This window comes from Equus asinus, chromosome 8, assembly GCF_041296235.1.
Source record: "Equus asinus isolate D_3611 breed Donkey chromosome 8, EquAss-T2T_v2, whole genome shotgun sequence".
In the NCBI taxonomy this organism is placed as follows: Eukaryota; Metazoa; Chordata; class Mammalia; order Perissodactyla; family Equidae; genus Equus; species Equus asinus.
Window position 1 is genome coordinate 56,594,987 of NC_091797.1, and position 19,486 is coordinate 56,614,472.

Genomic DNA, 19,486 nt, shown 5'->3' on the forward strand with positions numbered 1-19,486 from the left:
CCAGTCATAAAGATATGGTTGTTTTAGTCAATGCATCTTGTTTCTCTATGCAGAATTTTCTCTTTTGTCCAAACTTCTTGATAGTGTATGCAATACTTATCATTCAAAGGTTCTTTTTGCTCCAACATAAATACACACACTCTTTGTTTGATTCAGTTCCATTTTCAAGGGTTTAATTCCCTAAAGAAAAAGGTATCGTCTGCTTTTTAAACTTATATTGAAGGAGGGTCTTCAGGAAAATGCCCTCACTCTTTTTGCATTGGAGTTGCTAAAATACTAAGGGATGCTAGAAAGGAAGATACACAAGCTAGGGTGGAGGTATAGGAGTCATTCAGAAAAGGCAGCTTGTGAAGTTAGTGGTGAGCAACTTCCTCCCAGTGACAGTGACCCTACTGGTAACAGGAGCTGAGGTCAGCCTGTGAATCTGGCACAGCAGCAGTGGTGGGGACAGCAGACACTGGGTGCTTCTTATCAGGTAGCCCTAAGAGGTAGCAGCTGAAGCAATTTGACTCTTTGAATCCGTCAGTTTTCTCCTTCCTTCCTTCTCCTCCCTCCATCTCTCCCACCTTCCCTCTCTCCCTTTCTCCCTTCCTTCTTTACTCTCTATCCTCCTCTCTTCTTCCATCCCTCCCTCCTCTACCTCAGTTACCCTTTTTGCTTAATTCCATCTGAGCCACTTTGGGCACCAGTTCCAGTGACAGCGTCAAATCATGTAACATGTATCCTGTAGACCATGTTATTATTATTATCATCACTATGGTCGCCAACTGCTTGGTGCCAGGAAAAGGTCCTGTTCCCAGCTATCAACCCCACCCCTTCTCCTCACTCCAACACCGCAGTGGTATGAACCCAGAAAATCACCAGAGTCTGAATGTCACCAACAAGTTCCACCCAGTAGTAGCCCAGCCAGCAAACCTCACCAGCTGAGCCTTGCCAGACCCTCCGCCCACAGGCAGCGCACTTGCATCCTGACCCAGCTCTTGGTTATTCCTCTGATCATTGTTATCAGTGACAACACTTTCTTCTCTTCACGGAAAGGGAAAGCTCGCGTGTGACTCCTGGGCGGATGTAGGGCTCCACGCACTACCCTCCCCCACCTCCGCAACACACACACGCGCGCGCGCACACACACACACACTCCTTACACGGCGACACAAAGAGAGCGAGTGAGCGAGCGCCCGGCGCCCGGCTGGGTAGGAAAGGGGGCGGGAGGGGAGGGCACTGCCGGGAGGGGGAGACCAAAGGAGGGGCGGGGGGTTGAGCCAGCTGGCAAGGAAGGAAGGAAGGGAAGGAAGCAGGGTAGGGGAGAGAGAGCAAGGCAGGAGGGTCGTCGTTACCTGCCCCCAGGTTAAAGGAGATCCTGGCCTCCGCGAGGTACGGCGTGTCACTCTTGGAGCGGACTCTTCTGATGGGCCGCCGGTCTATATCATCCTCCGAAGATGCCGCCATTAATGTGGGAGGCAGGAGCAGGGTCGCCCGGCGAGCTGAGAGGGAGAAGGAGATGGAGAGAGAGAGGGAGAGAGGCGGAAAAGGGGAGGAGGGGAAAGGAAGAGGCTCACACACATGGAAAGGGGGAGGGGAGAGGGGGATGGGAGAGGAAGGGAAAGGGGACGGGGAGGGAGGGGGAAAAGAGAGGGAAAAAGGAAAAAAGTGGGAGAGAGAAAGAAAGAGAGCAAAGGAGAGAAAAGGGTGAAGGGAGAGAAAGAAAATCCGTTAAGGATTCGTGGACTGGAGCAGAGATCAGGCTATCCCCGGCTTGCGCCCAGGGCTCCCCTAACTCCTCTCCCAGCCACAGGGCCAACGGGTCAGTACTCTCAACTGACACGCCGCCTCCTGCCCGCAGCCCCAGTTTTCAGCTCTTGGCACAGATAGGCTAATGCGAAAGGGAAGACTCCAAAGCAAAATGCCCAGTCAGCACTGTGCCCTCTCCCGCCAAACGCACTTACTCTGCTCTTCAAGCAGGCACTAGGGTCTCCTTAACCCACAGGATTCCCTAGTCTGAAGATGCCTGGCCAGATATCCCAGCTTCAGCTTTCCTTGCTTGTAGTGATTACTCCTGAGGTGCAAGCCTAGACCCAGCTGGTCATGGAGGAGGGCACTGCACCCATGGTACCCCTTTGCTCCCTTTTGCCCAACCTGGAGCTCAGATAGAGATGGAATCAGATGAGAAAGCCTCAGAAGCTCTTTTGAGAGCTTGCCTGAGAGGTGAGGGCAGAGCAAAAGCATATACAAGTTTGGGAGCAGTTTGGGAGTAAATTTGCTAAGAGTCCATATTTTGAATGTAGACCAGGCATATTCACACGACTTGGGCGGCCCTCTTTTACAACCACCAACTTCTCGGATGTGTTTATCTCTACATAAATACCCATTCATTTTAACCTTCAACTCTCTCTTTATTTGATGACTTAGAGCACAAATAATCATCTTTGGATTGGACTAGTAGTCTCTATGACCCTGTACCATTGTTTCCGAAGGAGAAGTGAAGATCAAGGGAATTTTACATTTCTTTGAATGTTGGCACTGCAACCTGCCCATGTTATACAGCAGAAGAACCTAGAAAGGTTTCTGGAGTGTGAATCAGAATGGTTTGATGCTCCTACTGAATCTATTGATGGGTTAACCTCTTTTATGTTTGTCTTTCTCCAGCTTCAGGCACTTGGTCTTTTTGTGGCCTGATGTTGCCACTCTTCTTTCTAATAAGAGCCCACCTGGAGTAACCACATAAATGTTACCTTGATTCCCTTCCTGCTACAAAGGAAATCTCAGTGTCAAGTCATGCCCTTCAATCTCAGAGGAAGAGGTGCTGCCCGGGCGCTGCAAGACTTCACTCTCCACTTCAGCTGTCAGTTCTAACTCTGATCTTGCATTCTTGCACCCTAGAATCTTCAGTCTCTCTATATTGGTCTCTTATTTCACCTGTAGGTAGTCACTCTTCATCTTGGGAAAAAATATCTCTGCCCTTGGCCTTGCTGTTTCTTCAGTCTCTATCATACTATTTTCTTCCCATTCTGTTTAACCTGCCCCTGGAACTCTTGGCCCCACAGGCTCCATTCTTTTCATTCTCAATTCCCTCCTTTCATCCCTACCACTGGTTTCTATCCCCACCACTCAACCAAAGTTATTTTAAAGGTCATCAACATCCTTCTAACAGCTAAATCCATTTCTTTCTTTGCTTCTTTGAAGTACGTAGCAATCTATCCTTCTTGAAATAATCTCCTCCTTTAGCCTTCTTATACTACACTACTTCCCTAACCGCTTAATTTCTAATTGTTAGCCAATTTTCTGCATGTTAATTTGAAATTGCTTATCCTGGCATTCACGGCCCTTCCCTGTTTGACTTTAACCTGTCTTTCTGAACTCATCTCCCATTTTTTACCTCTAGTCTGCTCAGAATTAACCCAAGAAGTCTGGCTCCTTTCTGCATCTGCACCTTTGTTTGTATTGCACGCCACAAATTTCTTCCCTATAAACTTTCCATATTCTCCTTCAGGAATGTAAGATAGCTGGCCACTAGTCTATGGCATGAACCCAGTACAGACATTTTTGAGTCAAAGAAGAGAGGAGGAGGGGAGAGGGAGGGAGGGAGGAAGGAGAGAAGAGAACAAAGAAGTGAAGGAAGGTTACATAATGAATGAGTAGCTAAATTAGAGACCAAATCCATGTCTGCCTGACTTCAAATCCTGTGTTCTTAACCAATACATTGATTGCTAAGCATATATATTTGGTTGACTAGCCACATTTTCAATTCACTTTCCTATGACATTTGCCTCATTATTATGTTCCATTTATCTCTGTTAAATATAGATTAAAAAAATGGATGTCTCCTATCCCAGGAGGCACAACAGGGGCATTTGGCTCATCAAATGAACCATGAAAGTTAATGCTTGTAGATGACTAATCAGGCTGCCAACCAATATTTTGATTATAACATTTAGGTTCAGCCTCTTAGGGAAGCACAAAAGTAGGGAAATAAACTCACACAATTCTGAATACTGTAAAAATTATACCTCTCTTTGAATTAATGCAGTGTTATTTAGTTGTTCAGAATGTTTGGGATTCCCCACCCCCTTGTATTTTCATTCATCAGCCATGTCTCTAAAAAAGCCAATAAAGTTGTTTGAAGGAATACCGAGCCTTAACTTTTCTTGTGTTTCTTTGATTTTATATATTAACAGTTCTTGATATGGAGATTTACATCTTTGAATTTTTGTTTCTCATTCATTCAACATTTCAGAAGATTTGGAACTTAATATTGCTACCACTTTAGGTTTATCTTCTTTTTTTAAAGGAGTTTAAATGCACTTTCATATTATTTCATTATGGACTATTTTTATTATTGAAATAGTTCTAGATAGATATACTTTTGACAAAAATGACAAAAATACTATGTCTCTCTTCATGTTCTTGAATTGTGTTATCACATTTTTATTTCTGATTATTTCCCATTTTTCGGTTTCCCTAATTTACTGTCTCCTTTGTCTCATCTATTTTTTTCTCATTCTCTTCTCACTTTGCCTCTTTTTTCTCACATCCTTCTTAGTTCTTTCTAACAATTCCCTTACAAGGTCAGTCCCCTTTCATGTATCTCCCTCTTATCCTGCATGAAGGATTCGCTTTTGTGGGCTTGTCCCAAGCTTTCCACGTTCTTTATTTTCTGGGATTCTTTTCACATACATGACTTCTTATCATAAAACATCTGACTAAGTGACATCAAGGGAAGAGCCCTGAGGTGGGAATCAGGGATGGTGGGGGCTGCTCCCAGTCTTCCCAGTACTCTGCTCCCAGTGAGTACCACTACCTCCCCAAGTAACATTGCGCAAGTCACTCACTCTACCAGCATGGGTTGCAGTCACTTCAGCTATGAGAATGCAAGGGTCAGTAACATGATGTTAAGGCCCTGCATAGCTCTAGTACTCTTTGAGTATTTGCAGCTATTCTTGTATCTCTACTTCTTTCCATAAATATCCATGGCATATTTTGTCCCAAAATCTAAGAAAATACACTGTTCCTTTAATTCATAACCAATCATATTTAGGAAACCACATGGTATCCATACTTCTTTCAAGTGATTTCATATTATTCAAGTCAATTTTACGTAACTGTGCATCCTTTAGGATCTGTTTCTTTTTTTCTCATACTGTTTCCATCATGTGGCGACACCCATATGACTGTTTGTGTATGTGCAAGTGCGGATGTGGGTGTGTGTATAGGAAGGTTTTAATTCAACTGTGACCTCAAAAACTTCCAAATACAGTTTGTTATATTTTTTAAAAGATTGCTTCTTTTTGAATATGATTGCTGACTCAGGATAAGGGCTGTTTTTTTTTCTTTTCTTTTCTAAGATCAGTCAATGTTTTAACACTGAAGACCCTTACATGCTTGTTCTACCCAGAGCTAGAGCCAGAGAAAGAGAAGTAGCACAATAGAGTGCTCAAAAAAACACCATTTGATACATCCATCTCAGGCATAGAAGAGGATGGATGTGAGAAGGGGAGGAAGAAAGAAGAGTGCAAATTCCATCCTATTTGAAAAACTCTTTAGGTGAGTAAAATTTATCTTTTAAAAGTATTACTCAAATTGTGTTTCTAGGACACCCCTATATCAATATCTCTTGGAATACTGGTTAAAATGTAGATTTTTCCAGGCACCCAACCTGGACCTATTGAACTTTGAGGATATCTAGATTTTCAACAAGCTTCTTATTCACTCTATCACTTGTATTCAACATTATACTGGAAGTCTTATTCAGGGCAATAAGGTAAGTAAAAGAAATTTAAAAGTTATAATGATTGGAAAACAAGAATAAAATTGTGATTAGTCATATACATTATGATTGTTACATACAGAATCCACAAGAATCCAGACTATTAGAAATAATAATTGAATTTTATAATGTCATTGGATGCAATAGCAGTATAAAATATCAATTTAGTTTCTATACACTAGCAAAATTAGAAAATGTAACTAAAAAGGACCATTTACAACAGCATCAAAACCATTAAATGCCTATGAATATATCTAACAAAAGACGAGTAAGACTTCTACAAGAAAAACTACAAAACATTCCTGAAAGAAATTAAGAAGACCTAAATAAATGGTGAGTGGGGTGAATATACAATGCTCATGGATTGAAAGACACACTATTGTAAAGACATCAGCTTCTTCAAAATGACCTATAGGTTCAATGAAATTCCAATCACAAGTATAGATTTTTTTTAATTTGACAAGCTGATTCTAAAATATTTGAAAATTCAAAGGGACAGGAAAATCTTGACAAATAAGAAAAGATTTACAGAAGATATCAAGATTTATTGTAAAGGTATAGAATTCAAAAACAAAGTAAGATAAATAGACCAATGGAAGAGAACAGAGAATCTGAAAACAGGCCCATATATTAACAGTCACCTGACTGTGAAAAGAGGCCCACTGCACTATTGTGGGGAAAAGATAAACTTTCCAAAAATAATGCTTGACCATTTGAATATCCATATGGTAGCAGAAAATAAACTTTGATCCCTACCTTACACCATACACAAAATTCAATTCCAAATGGATCACGGACCTAAGTGTGAAAAGTAAACAATACAGTTTCTACAGGAAAATTTTTTCATAGAAGAATATTTATGACCTCAGCAAAGATTTTTAAACAGGACGTGAAAAGCACTAACCATAAAAGAATAAATAGGCACGTTGATGCCATTAAAATTAAGAACTTCTGTTCATCACAAGACTTAATTAAAAATGCAACATACCAAAATATGTGAGATGCAGCTAAAATGGTGCCGATAGGGAAATTTATAGCACTAAATGTTTACATTAGAGAAGAAGAAAGCTCTCACATCAATGATCTAAGTTCTTACCTCAGGAACTTAGAAAAGGAAGGGAAAAATTAACTTAAAGCAAGCAGAAGGAAGGAACAAATAAAGGTAAGAGCAGAAGTCAATGAAATTGAAAGCAATAGAAAAATAAATGAAAAAAATCTCATTCTTCCAAAAATATCAATAAAATTGATTAACCTCTAGCAAGACTAACAAAATTAAAAATAGAGAAGATACAAAACACCAATATCAGGAATCAAATGCGGGCAATCACTATAGACCCTAAATCCATTAAATGGATAATTAGAGAATACTGCAAACATCTTTATGCTCAGATAGTCAACAACTTAGTAAAACTAAACTTTGTGCACTCTTTTTAAAAAGAGAAAAGACCTCATTAGGAGAGTAGAAAGGCAAGCCACAAAGACCAGGAGAAGATATTTTCAATTTTATGAATGACAAAGAACTAGTAACCAGAATATATAAAGAACTTCTAAAACAATAATGAAAAGACAGACAACTAAACTCATATTTAAAGAAAATTGTACAAAAGTTTTGAATAGGCACTTCACAAAAAGAAGATATCCAAATGTCCAATCAGCATAAGAAAAGATGCTGAGCATCATTACTTAAAGGTAAATTCAAATAAAAACATCTATGAGATATCATTATACATGCACCAATGTGACTAAAATGTAAAAAGCATTCAATGCCAGTATTAGTGAGGATGTGGAGGAATTGGAGCCCTTGTACATTTCTGGTGGGAATGTAAACTTGTAGAAACACTGTGGAAAACTGTGTATACGCGCTCTGCATAACGTAGGTAAACATACATATACCCTATGACATGGACAAGCCTTCCATGGCAGATTTATTCATAATGGCCCCAAACTGGAAACAACCCAAATGGCATCAACAAGAAAATGTATAGAAATGATTCTAATGTCTTCCTGCAGAGTCATACTACACAGAAATGAAGAAGAACAAACTATTGCTACAAGCAACAACAGGGATGAGTCTCATTGGAAAAATGTGGAACAAAAGAAGCCAGACCTAAAAGAATATATAGTGTATGATTATGTATATATTCCCTTTATATGAAGTTCAAGAAAAAGCAAAGCTAAGATATGGCAATAAAAGGTTGACTAGAAGATATTGTCTTGGAGGGAGAACAAAGAAATCATTTGGGATGTAGGAAATGTTTTGTATCTTGATCTGAGTGGTGGTTATGCCTTTGAGAAAAGATGATTACCTTCATAAAAGTTCATCAAGATATACATTTTATATTTGCGTACATCACTCTACGTAAGTTATATGCCACAAAAAATAAATTTTAAAAAGCTTGCAGCTCACAGAGTTATGCTTACTTTAATAACACTTTTCCAGCTACCAATAGCCTCACATTTAGAAGTAAGACTGTTACATCATTCTTATAAACAAATATATCCTGATATAAAAAATATCATAGTATGTGATTTATCATAGCTATTTCATACCAACCATTATCAATTTGAAAATAAATGTAAAAGCTCTTTGTTAACAGTAAAAAACCTTCCAATTTATTAAGATTCAAAAATAAATTTGAGAATTATTGCATTTAAATACAAAATGTTTACAGAACCACACTATTAATAACAAGTAATTTGATTTGATTAATTAAAATAATTTCTTAGTGACTTGGGCCATCTTTGTGAATATCAACATTCTACTATGCCAAAATTCTGTAGGTTTTTTTTTCTTTCTTAGCCTTATTTTAGGTTATCATCATATCTACCCCTTATAACCATGATCTTTTAAAATTCCTGCTCCTAGCATTCTGTGCTGCATTAAAAGCAACAGCAAATAACTAAAGTGGAAATGTACTTAAGGGACAAAGAAAGAATAATGACAGCGGGCTTCTTGTCATGCCAGAAACAAAGCAGCATTCCCCCAAATAAAGGGAGGCATGTCATAGGAACACAGGAGCCAGACTGAAGGGGCTTGTATTGGCCAAATCTGGGACCATTTGAGCACAAAAAACCAATTAAGCTCACTAATGAATGATACATCATTAATAATATGTACTCATGAGTCCTAATAACAAATAATAAATGAATAAAAAATGATAATAAATAACTAAATAAGTAAGTGCAGGAAGGCAGAGGGCTCTTGCTTACAGCAGATTGCTGAGAGCTGGCGCGTCAGTGTGGACGGAGTGCTGAGTTACAAAATCACAATCTTGCAGCCATCATAGGAAAGATCAAGTAAGAACCAATAGTGGTTACTAAGTCTACGGGGAAATTTTGATGAGTAATAGGATATGTTCATGATCTTAAAATTTCTTCCTACAGATTTATTAGTTTCAAGGGAGAAATTGGACAACACCTTGGCTGGACAATCAAAATGATCACCACCAATAAGCGACAGATGGACATTGGGTGCCTCTGGATGTGATACCTAGACAAAGACATAGCGTCATTTTTGGAATATTTCAGCCTGGAATGCATAGCCTTAGTTGAAGTGTGAGGAAACATCAGACAAGCTCAAAAGTAGAAATAGACTATTAAAACAGGGGCGGGGAATTGTATTCTTAAAAACTGCCGATATTCTAAAAGATAAATCAAGGCTGTGGGAATTTCCAGATAAAAGAAGGCAAAAGATATCTGACCCTAGACTGGACTGTGTATTGGACCCTTATCTTAGACTGAACTGACCCTAGACTGGATCCTGTCCTGCAAGGGAAAAGCGCTATAAAGGACATTCTTGGATCAACTGACAAAACTAAAATTCAAAGAGCAGATTAAAGTATCGATGTGAGAGTACTGCAGTTGATAACTGTGCTGTGGCTTTGGAAGAGATTATCCTATCCCTATTCTTAGAAAATGCACAGTTAAATATTAGGGATAAAGAGCCACGATGGTTCAGAAAAAACTATGTGTGTATATATACACACAAAACTAAACACAGACACAATCACACACGTATATTGTCTTTCTCCCTCCCTTTCTCACCCCTCGCTGTCTCTCTTTATGCTTTTACATTCTTCTCTGGATAGATCAATCGATTGATAGAGACAAGAGCCAGCAAATGATAAGCAAGTGGGGTAAAATTTTTTCAGTAGGTGAATCTGAGTAAAGTGTACATAAGTATTCTTTGAACAATTTTATTTTTGCAACTTTTCTATAAATTTAAAATTATTTCCAATAAAAGTTAAAAAGTACCAGTAAAAACATGTTTATTTCTTTCTATTTAGGAGAGTTTCCAAGGATTAGAGATGATGGCCCATCCTTACTTTAAATCTTTCTGAAAATTTATCATTGTCAGGTATCTCTGCAGGCTGTGGGTAACTACAGTATTGATCTTAAGGGTAATTTGTCCTCCATTTATGCTAGAAGTCTTTAAATTTTTGTTAAAAAATTGATTCTGGCATAGTAGAGTCAAACAGATTAAGAATCTGAGTTGGATAGATGAAGTATGTATGTTGCTGTTTCGCATATTTAACATGAGTTAGAAGTATACCTCACAATTAAACCCAGTATGATTTCACTAATTATGGTGATGCTATTGAAAATCATTCATGTAGAAAATACAAAATGTAAATGACAATCCAACAAGATTGCAGTAGTAACTTGCATATCTTAAATAGGTTTAACAAAAATATACCAAAAAGGCTTTTGGACTTTTTAATTACAACTAAATTTAGTGTGTAGCTGCTGAGATATTTTTCTTTTCATACATATGCATACTTTGCTAGAGAAACAAGAATCTGAGCAGTTGTTGTTGGTACATCTTAGTGCTCTCTGCTTAAATTTGTCATTAAAGGAGCTGTCCACTCTAGAGAGTTCTGATATTAATTTCTTCTATCTAGCTAATTTTGTGGGATTCACAAACAAGAGGGGATGGCTGCCTTGCTTTTACCATTGCTGCCAAGTATTCCAGCTCCACAGTGTTCCTATTGGCCCCAATTTAGGTCTTTTACTTTGCACAACTTAAGAGTGCACCATTCCCACAGTAGTCTGTGAGAGTAGAATTATGGAATTGTGAAGTCTACAACTTATGCAGCCATACCCCAGTGGTGGTGGCTCCCTTAAGAGATGTTTCCATGCCTGGGCATTCAGGACAGCCCTGCTCCCCCAAAAAATCTGGGTCTAGGGGCCGGCCCTGTGGCGCAGCAGTTAAGTGAGCACGTTCTGCTTCAGCGCCCCGGGTTTGCTGGTTCTGATCCTGGGTGCGGACATGGCACCACTTGGTAAGCCATGCTGTGGTAGGTGTCCCACACATAAAGTAGAAGAAGATGGGCATGGATGTTAGCTCAGGGCCAGTCTTCCTTAGCGAAAAGAGGAGGATTGGCAGCAGATGTTAGCTCAGGGCTAATCTTCCTCAAAAAAAAAAAAAAAAAGATCTGGGTCTAAAATTGACTTTGTTCTGACTCTTCCTTTAAGGCTTGAATATCTAGCTTTCCTTGAATTGATGCCTGGACAAAGATAGATTCAAGACTATTTAATAGCTACCCTAACATTGACATAGTGGCTTCTCCCCTACAGGGACTATGTTTTGGTTTCTGTAAAATTGTGCATAATTTAAAAGCCACTTGATGATATGAGATATATTAGCAAAACCTGTTCAAGTATAGGAGCCATGTTCTCTATTTATTTTGAATTTTTCTGCTCCTATAAACACTTGCATGTTGTGATATTCAGCCTCCAAGATGGTCCCCAACTCTTGGTATTCACACTCTTGTGTAGTCCTCTCCCACATTAGATCAGATTTGGTCTCTGTGACCACTAGAATATGGTAGAAGTGATGGTGCATCACTTCCAAGGCTAGGTCATAAAATACATTGTGGCTTCTGCCTTGCTTTCTCTTTCGGTTTCTTGCTCTGGAGGAAACCAGCTGCAATGTCACAGGAACACCCGAGAAGCCTACAGAGAGGACCACGTGGCAAGGATCTGAGGCATCCTGCCAAGCACCACTTGTATAAGCCACCTTGAAAGCCCCTTTGGATGACTGCAGCTCTGGCCAGCATCCTGGCTGCCACCTCAGAACAGGCTGCCAGAACCATCCAGCTAATACACTCTCGAATTCCTGACCTACAGAAACTGTGAGATAATAAATTTTTGTTGTTTTAAGCCACTAAGTTTTGGGGTAATTTGATATGCAGCAGTAGACAAGTAATACACATGGGTTCTCAATGGACCCAGAGCATCAGTCATGAAAGCTTATGCCATCTATGTCTACCAGAAAACCCAACTCAATTAGCTAATTTTAAGACAGAAGATCCAAACAAAAGTTAAGAAAATGTTATCAAATGACAGTACAAATCTTTCCACTAGAAAATCTTTCTTTTCCTCTTTCCCCTCATATTTGCCTTTCAAACTCTGCCCATCGTCTCTGGCTGGAATGTTTTTATTCTCATCCTCAATTCAACACCACTGTGAGAATGCAGCATCTTCCTCTTTCTTTATCTCTGTCCACCTGTGGCACTTGGTAATTTTCACTTTATATTAATATACAAACACAATAATGTGGATATTATTTTCCTTCCAGACAATGTGAAATAAAGGTTGACAGCACAGGCTGTGAGGTTAGCCTTCCTGAGTTTGTACCCAAATTCCATACTTAGTAGTTGTATGATTTCACACAAGTCACTTACCTCTTTGCATCTATAAGATGGGCCTTACATAGTACCTAAATCTTAGGGTTGCTATGAGGAATCAAACACATAATCTATATAAAGTCTTTGGCAAAGGAAGTTCCCAATAAACATTTATTATTTTAAAAATATTATTACTAGCCTGCTCCAAGTAAGGCTGTCGCTGTGAAATTAAACCTTGGCATATTTCCCAAGCTTAATGCTTATTAGACCTTGGAAAAAAAGTTAGTGAGCGCTCCAAGCTTTAGTTTCCTTATATATAAACTCTCTTGCTGGGCCTTGGGAGGATAAAACATTATATAATAAATGTAAAACACCTAACACAGAGCCTGACAAATGGTAGGCGGGCAACAAATGTTCATTGCTTCCTTTCCTCTCAGCTTCTTAAAGTAGACACTGTGCAGCGTGGTTGGGGGCTGGCTGTTAAAACATGCTAGATGAAAAAAAGGAAAATGTGCTTTGGGCTGGGTACGTTGAACTGAATTGGACATAAGCCCTAACAGCTTTCTATTACTTAAATTTTGAACATGTCTGGCTAAGAGACACAAGTCACTTTTCCTATCTTGTTTAATGGTACAGGTAATGTTAAAACTTATTTATTATAATTTTGTATTTTCTACATAGCTGATTTTCAATGTAGTTGCTGTAATTAATGACATAATTTGAAATCTAAAGATGCTACTATTTCTAACTCGTGTTCACTGTACAAAATGGTGACATGTATTTGGGCATATCTTTGTGTGGCAAAGTGCTGGACTTGGTCACTTGCAAAGTGTTCTTAAAAGCTTGAATCCCATTTGAGCCCCATGTGCAACAATAGGAGGGAGAGATGTGGGCATCAGACTAGACAGCAGGAGGCTGGGTTCTAGCTCCCGGTCCGCCACTATCTGGCTGTCTGGTTTAGATGTCACCTGCTTCCAGAAAGGCAGAATGCTATAGGGGAAAGCTGAGTCAGAAAGACTGGTTTGAATCCTGGCTCCACCTCTTCATAGTTGTGTGATTCTGCCAAGATTTAATTTCCTATATATGTGGGACAAGCATATCTAACTCCTAAGTTTGTGATTTTGCATGAAATAGACATGCATAGCATCTGGTATATGTTAGGTATTTAATGACAAATTTTTGCTTTTCTTTGCTTCCCTGAGCCTCAGTTTTATCACCTGTAAAATGGGCCAGTTGAATTAAGTCCCTCTGGCTCGGATTTTCTATTACTATAGGAATTATATCGCTAAATGAAACATTAGAAAAATCTATGCACTTGCTCTTGGTACATAATGAAGTGCTATATCTGGCTCTAATAGGAATAAAAGCATATTGTGGTGGTGGAGAGGGGAAAGCACAAACACTTCTAAAGGTCTGTGTCTAGGAGGAAGGCCTGCCCAGTATGGATTTGGTAGTTATTTGGTTTGCAGTCTATTGTGTCTACAGATGGGCTGATAACAGCGATCAGCTCACAGGGTATTAGTCAGACAGTCTGTCTAGTAAATAACAGCAGAACAGATCCAGCACATCAACCCAGCTGGCAAAGTCACCCTTCGGGCAAAAACAAAGCGTGGTGGACCTCTCTCTTTTAACTGTGCCTGATTATTGCCTACATTAGTTAGAATTGATTGCCCCCAGATATGAGAATTTATTTACTTTTTAAATTAAGACAGAGAAAAGTTAAAGGTAATAAATCTGAGGAGCTCGATTTAGGTTAAAAGAATATGTCTGTGTGAGTGTGTGCCCATGTGTATAAAAAGAATGTAATATGCACCAGGTTGGAAAGAGCATCTATTTTTAGGTGATGAGTCTAGTTGAGTTTTGTTGTTTGTCTATGTTTTCTAAACTTTCTGTAATTATTGTGTGTTACATTGAGAGGGAAAAACGAGCTAGGAGTATAATAAGAAGACTGCCTCCCTCCCTCCCCCACTGGCCCTGCAATTCAACCTACAGGACAGAAAGCCCCCATTTCATAGTGATAATTTCCCAAGAAAAAAGGTAAAAAATCACTTTAATAAGTTTATAATTACATAAGATGACTCCCTTGCCACATTTATATCTTGTAGTATTGAGACATTCTGCCTTTGAATGTGTGGAAATGCATGAACCATGTGTGCCCACACATCTTTCCTAGTATTGTCACGGTCACCAATATAATATAGGGCTACAAGATGTGGTGGGAAGAATCAAAAGGTTCAGGATTATTATTGTGGCTCTGTTCCTAATGGGAATATGTGAGCTTGGAAAATTACTTGATTATTGGAAACATGGATTTACTTCGTCTGTAAAATGGGGATAATAACAAGTACTTCACAAATTTCTTTTTCCAGGACTAAACCAAGCCCCTGGCACATCAAATGCGAATCCCTTTCTCACTCATTTGCTTTCACAACTTCTGTGTGCGTGTCCAAATTATTGAGCTAGCATAGGATACGGGGCTAATGTAAAAATCTGTCTGGTAGGATGATATTTGGAGAGTGGTTGTGCTTTCCAGAAACAAGGATTAAATTGGGCTAAGCCAAGTAGTTTTTTCTCAGCCTGTCATCTATCAAGTCTAGTCAACAAATAGTGCCTAATCAACTAAACAGAACTGAAGATCTTACTGCATAGGTTCAAAAGCAAAGTAAGATCTATTTTTAACTAGCTATAGCTGAATCTCTTTTTTTCCATCTTTTGCAACATTCTGTGACTGCCTATAGTTCTGTAAAGTGATTTAGCTCCATTGAGATTTAAAAAAAACTTGTTTTCTTTAGATGATCTCATAAGTGTTAACTCAAAATTTTGCTTCTTATAAAAACACAAGCCAGAATTTGAAATAATGTTGGTAAATTCAAACATTTCATTCATGTAAATATTTCAAATGGACTATTAATTTTAAGTACTAATGCCAGCGAGAAAATATTGTATTTGTAGTGAAAACTTTTAATTTAGAAAACAAATGTTTCCTTTAAACAATCTCCCAATCCTTTAGATAATGTGAAAGGAATATTAAAGGTCCAGTGGGACCACATATTTAGAGGCAGATGTAAAAATTTAGTGAAATTATTTTAGGAATTACCTACACATGTCGAATATTTTGGATAGTTCTGCAAGGTCTCTACCAAGCTTTACACCTATAGAATTTATTCCCTCTGTGCTTGGCCCTTCTATAGGATATCCAAACTCAATATATTCTAAATTGAATTTATCTTTTTCCTCCTTCCGTCTTGATTCTCTTCCTATTTCCTCTCTCAGTGAATGGCTTCATTATCCATCCAGTGGGTCCAAGTAAAACTGGAGGTGATTGGAAGTATCCCTTTGTCACTTTCTGTCTGCTCACTCTGCCACCACAAAATCTGGGAAGCGTCTTAATATTTCTAAGGTCTTTCTCTCCTGCAGAATTCACTCTCTCAATTCCCTTTTCAGGTTGTCATTACTTCTTGCTAGGACCACTGCAGTACCTTCCTAAGGGTTCTCTTTGCCTCTAATCTTACTCCCTTAAATCTGTCCTCCATATTTGTGGTCTTGATAAAACAGATCTGACAACACACCTCCTCCATACTAGATTGTTTAGTGGATTCAATATTAGACTTGGAATTCCTTATTTAGGCATTTCATTTGAAATATTTAAATGAAAAGCCTTGGATGCCTTGCCTCCTGCTACTATTCTAGTCTCTTCTCTCTCCATTGCCCAAATCTACAATATATCCCTCATTCTGTAACACATATAGTTTCTCTAATATATTGTACTCCTGATATATTCAGGCCTTATTACACGCCATTTCACACTGCCCAGAATATTCTTTTTTTCTTCTACCTAAATCTAACTTAAGGCAGATTAACTGTCATCTCCTCTGGATGCTAACTTGGAAACATATCTACCTCTGTCCCCAACATACACACACACACACACACACACACACACACACACACACACTAACATATCTCTGTCTGATTGGGATACCTTCATCTGTGCTTACAAAACTCTCAATGTGTACATTTTCCCAACATTTACCTTTTGAAACTGAAATCATTGATTTATTTATCTGTCCCTATGTTAGATGGTTAGCTCCTTGACGCCCAGGGATGTGTCTTTTTTGAGTTTGAATCCCCAAAACATGATTAGGATTCAACAAATAGTGAATTATAAATAAATATAATCTTAGATTTTTTTTATTCCCTTTCATTCATTTACCCCTCTGGGCTCTATTTTCCTCATCTATAAAAGTAAAGAATTAGATTAGTCAGTGGGTCTCAAATTCCAGACTTGAAACTATTTGAATCAATGAATCTGGGAGCTGCAAAAATAAAACAAAACAACCCCTAAAAATAAGAGAAACTCAAATTAGCACAACTGGTTCCCAAAGATTCTGATCAGTACCCTTGGCAGGGACTGTAGAATGTGTTTCTTGTACGTAACAAAGTTTGTGATCAACTGGCCCAGGAACGCTCTTTCAACTTTAGAAATCCTTCAAATATTCTGTTTCCAACAGAATAGATTACAAATTTCTTAGTCTGATGCTCAAGGTCTCTTTCCTTGAACGCTGCTTTTTTCCTCCAATCTCAGGTATCACCTTCACTTTCTTGCACTTTATGATCCTATCATATTGATTTGCTTATAGAAAGACTCGTACGTGCTAACTTTTTCTGCAAGGGAAGCCCCACTATTGTGCAAACTCTAGAGTGAAGTTTAGGCATCAACTCTTCCATGAAGAATTCTCTGAATTGTGCTTCTATTTTGCCTATCCTTTTTTTTCTTCTATTAGGGTACTGTGTGTTGTATTATATTGTCTGTGAGCTTCTTGAAGACAGAGAACAGTTACTCTAGAATGTTCTTTCTTTTCCTTAATGTGGCAACTTATTCATTCTTTAAATGAATATTTTTTGAGAATCCGCTATCTAAATTGAGACTCTACTAATCTAAATTTATTACTTTATGTCACTTTATCCTCATAATAATAACATTGTGAGCATTGTTATTGTTTTTTAAGTAGGGAAACAAAGGCATGTGGAAGTTCAGCCATTTGTCTAGCCAGTCACACAGCTGTTTGATGGTTGGGTTAGAACTATCTACCAGGTACTCTGATGTCCCTTTCTTCACACTACCATGTTTTTCTTAAAGGAACAAAATAAAAGAATGAAGGGAAATATGATTTAAAGTGGTTTCCCCCAAATCTATTTCCTCATTCCTAGGTAGATGCTGACTCATTTAAATCACCACCTGGAAGCCATATTCTGATAAACTAGAGTTTGCTGTAAATTCAGAGGAAATTGGTACATTTTAGCTACTGTTTTGAGAGAGTTTGAAGGAAGAAAATTCTCAGTGGTAGAACCATAAAGAGAATTCTTTGGGGATTTGTTAGCAATTTTGCTTTAAAAAACAAAGTTCTGTTGCTTCTTCTTGTTCTTGCTTTTGAGACCATCTCACATTTCCAAAGGGTTTAAAAATTTGCATCAGGAATGAATGGCGGCAGAGGAGATGAGAGATGGGTCAGGGTAGGGGGTTCTCTCTTGGGGAAGCTGGAGCCCCGCCATTTCCTCTGAGGCTTGACAAAATTAAGACAACATAAGAGCTCATGTTTATTGAATGCATATTAGATACTTGACATTTTGCTTAGTGTTTTATATTTATTTGTTCAGTGTTTCCAAACTTTAGGCATTCCTATATTACTTTTATGGATTTTGCTACATTTAGGTGTCATCTACACTATTATCTCCTTAATGTTTTTCCTTGAAAGGACTTTAGTCAGCTTGTTTTTTCCCTTGTTTTAAGCAGTAGCCCATAAGTATGAGGTCTAGTTATATATTTTTACATTTCAATTTACATTTTTTTCTAAAACACAATAAAATAAATACATTATTATAATAAAAGAGTTCATGTATTACCTGAAAATCATATACTGGACCATAGTTTGTGAAATGCTGTTTTGTTTTACTTAATCCTCAAAATAACCCTTTGGGTTAAGAACTCTTATTATTATTTGCATTCAAAAGGGAAAAGTAAGGCAAAGAGAGATGAAATAACTTGTCTGCTAGGAAGGGGAAATCACCGTTTGAGCTCAGATCTGTGTTACTGTGAAGCCTACGCTCTAAAACACTATGACATTCTTCAGCCAGTGCTGGAAAAGCTCTCATTCATACCCCCAATTTTGTAAATGCCATAATTGCAACTTTGTAAAAATATGAATGTGTATGAAAGTGACCGAAAGCATAAAAAATTAAAATACTTGTGTAGGGTTGATTTTCCTTTTTATTTTCTTGCCAAAGCCTTTAATATTATTCCTGTTTTACTTTTATAGTTGAAAAAGGATACATAGATCTGTAAGATAATCTCTCTGTTCATTCCTAGAATTTCAGAAGCCTAATGCGATGGCAATACTCATTCAATGTTATTGTGTGAGTGTGTGGGCCTGATTGTTTACTGAAACATCCTTAAAAATATTAAAAATGGTATTGGCCATGAGCTGATTTTGATGTGCTAGGTTCCCCATCCTTGCCTCTGCCAGCTCAGTCACAGAGGGTGGTACTGAAAGGTTTTGGGAAAACAGATTTGCTTGGTCAAATGTGGAGTGGCAATTTCCCAAGCACCTGTGAATTGTTTATGCTAATTGGGTCGTGGCTGATGCTGGCTGTGTGTGGGCTGCATCACTCTCTCATATGCCTATGTGAGAGTAGGAGTTATTAATTGATTGGAATTATCTCATTGTATTTTCATATGATTTTCTTCTCTGTCTCCCATCCTCTCATCTTTTCTCTTCCTCTTGTCTTCATGCCCCACTTTACTTAAGAGCCCTGAGTCACAATACATGGCAAAGCAGAAGCTTGTGGGGGACAGAGGCATGAAGAGTTTTGGATGGCCGTGTGCAGGTTAATTGTCAGGACCAAGAATGCAGCATTGTGTACGAGAATTGTCCTGTTCCAAGGGCACACTCCAGAAATGGAAGGTTGGATTTCATGGTCATATGCCTATGAATGGAATTGACAGGCTGGCTATCTCCACAATATTTTCCTCTTGATCTGCCTTCACCTTATCCTTCACACAAAATGTTCACTGTATTAAACACAGGTTTGGAAA

The 19,486-nt window shown here is 38.4% G+C and overlaps 1 protein-coding gene and 1 long non-coding RNA gene across 7 annotated transcripts in view; one reads left to right on the forward strand and one right to left on the reverse strand.

Annotated features, from left to right (window-relative positions):
• PHACTR1 (phosphatase and actin regulator 1) overlaps positions 1 to 19,486 on the reverse strand; it is a 504,607-nt gene that overhangs the window by 475,793 nt on the left and 9,328 nt on the right. For all 6 annotated transcript variants that reach the window (XM_044773220.2, XM_044773223.2, XM_044773218.2 and 3 more), the window contains one exon: positions 1,338 to 1,484. In XM_044773220.2, the coding sequence (XP_044629155.1) occupies positions 1,338 to 1,484 (147 nt within the window). The remainder of the gene's footprint in view (positions 1 to 1,337; positions 1,485 to 19,486) is intronic.
• Positions 1,110 to 10,633, forward strand: LOC139045887 (uncharacterized). The gene is made up of 3 exons (XR_011505200.1): positions 1,110 to 1,193; positions 5,343 to 5,541; positions 9,149 to 10,633. It is a non-coding gene; the product is annotated as an uncharacterized lncRNA (long non-coding RNA).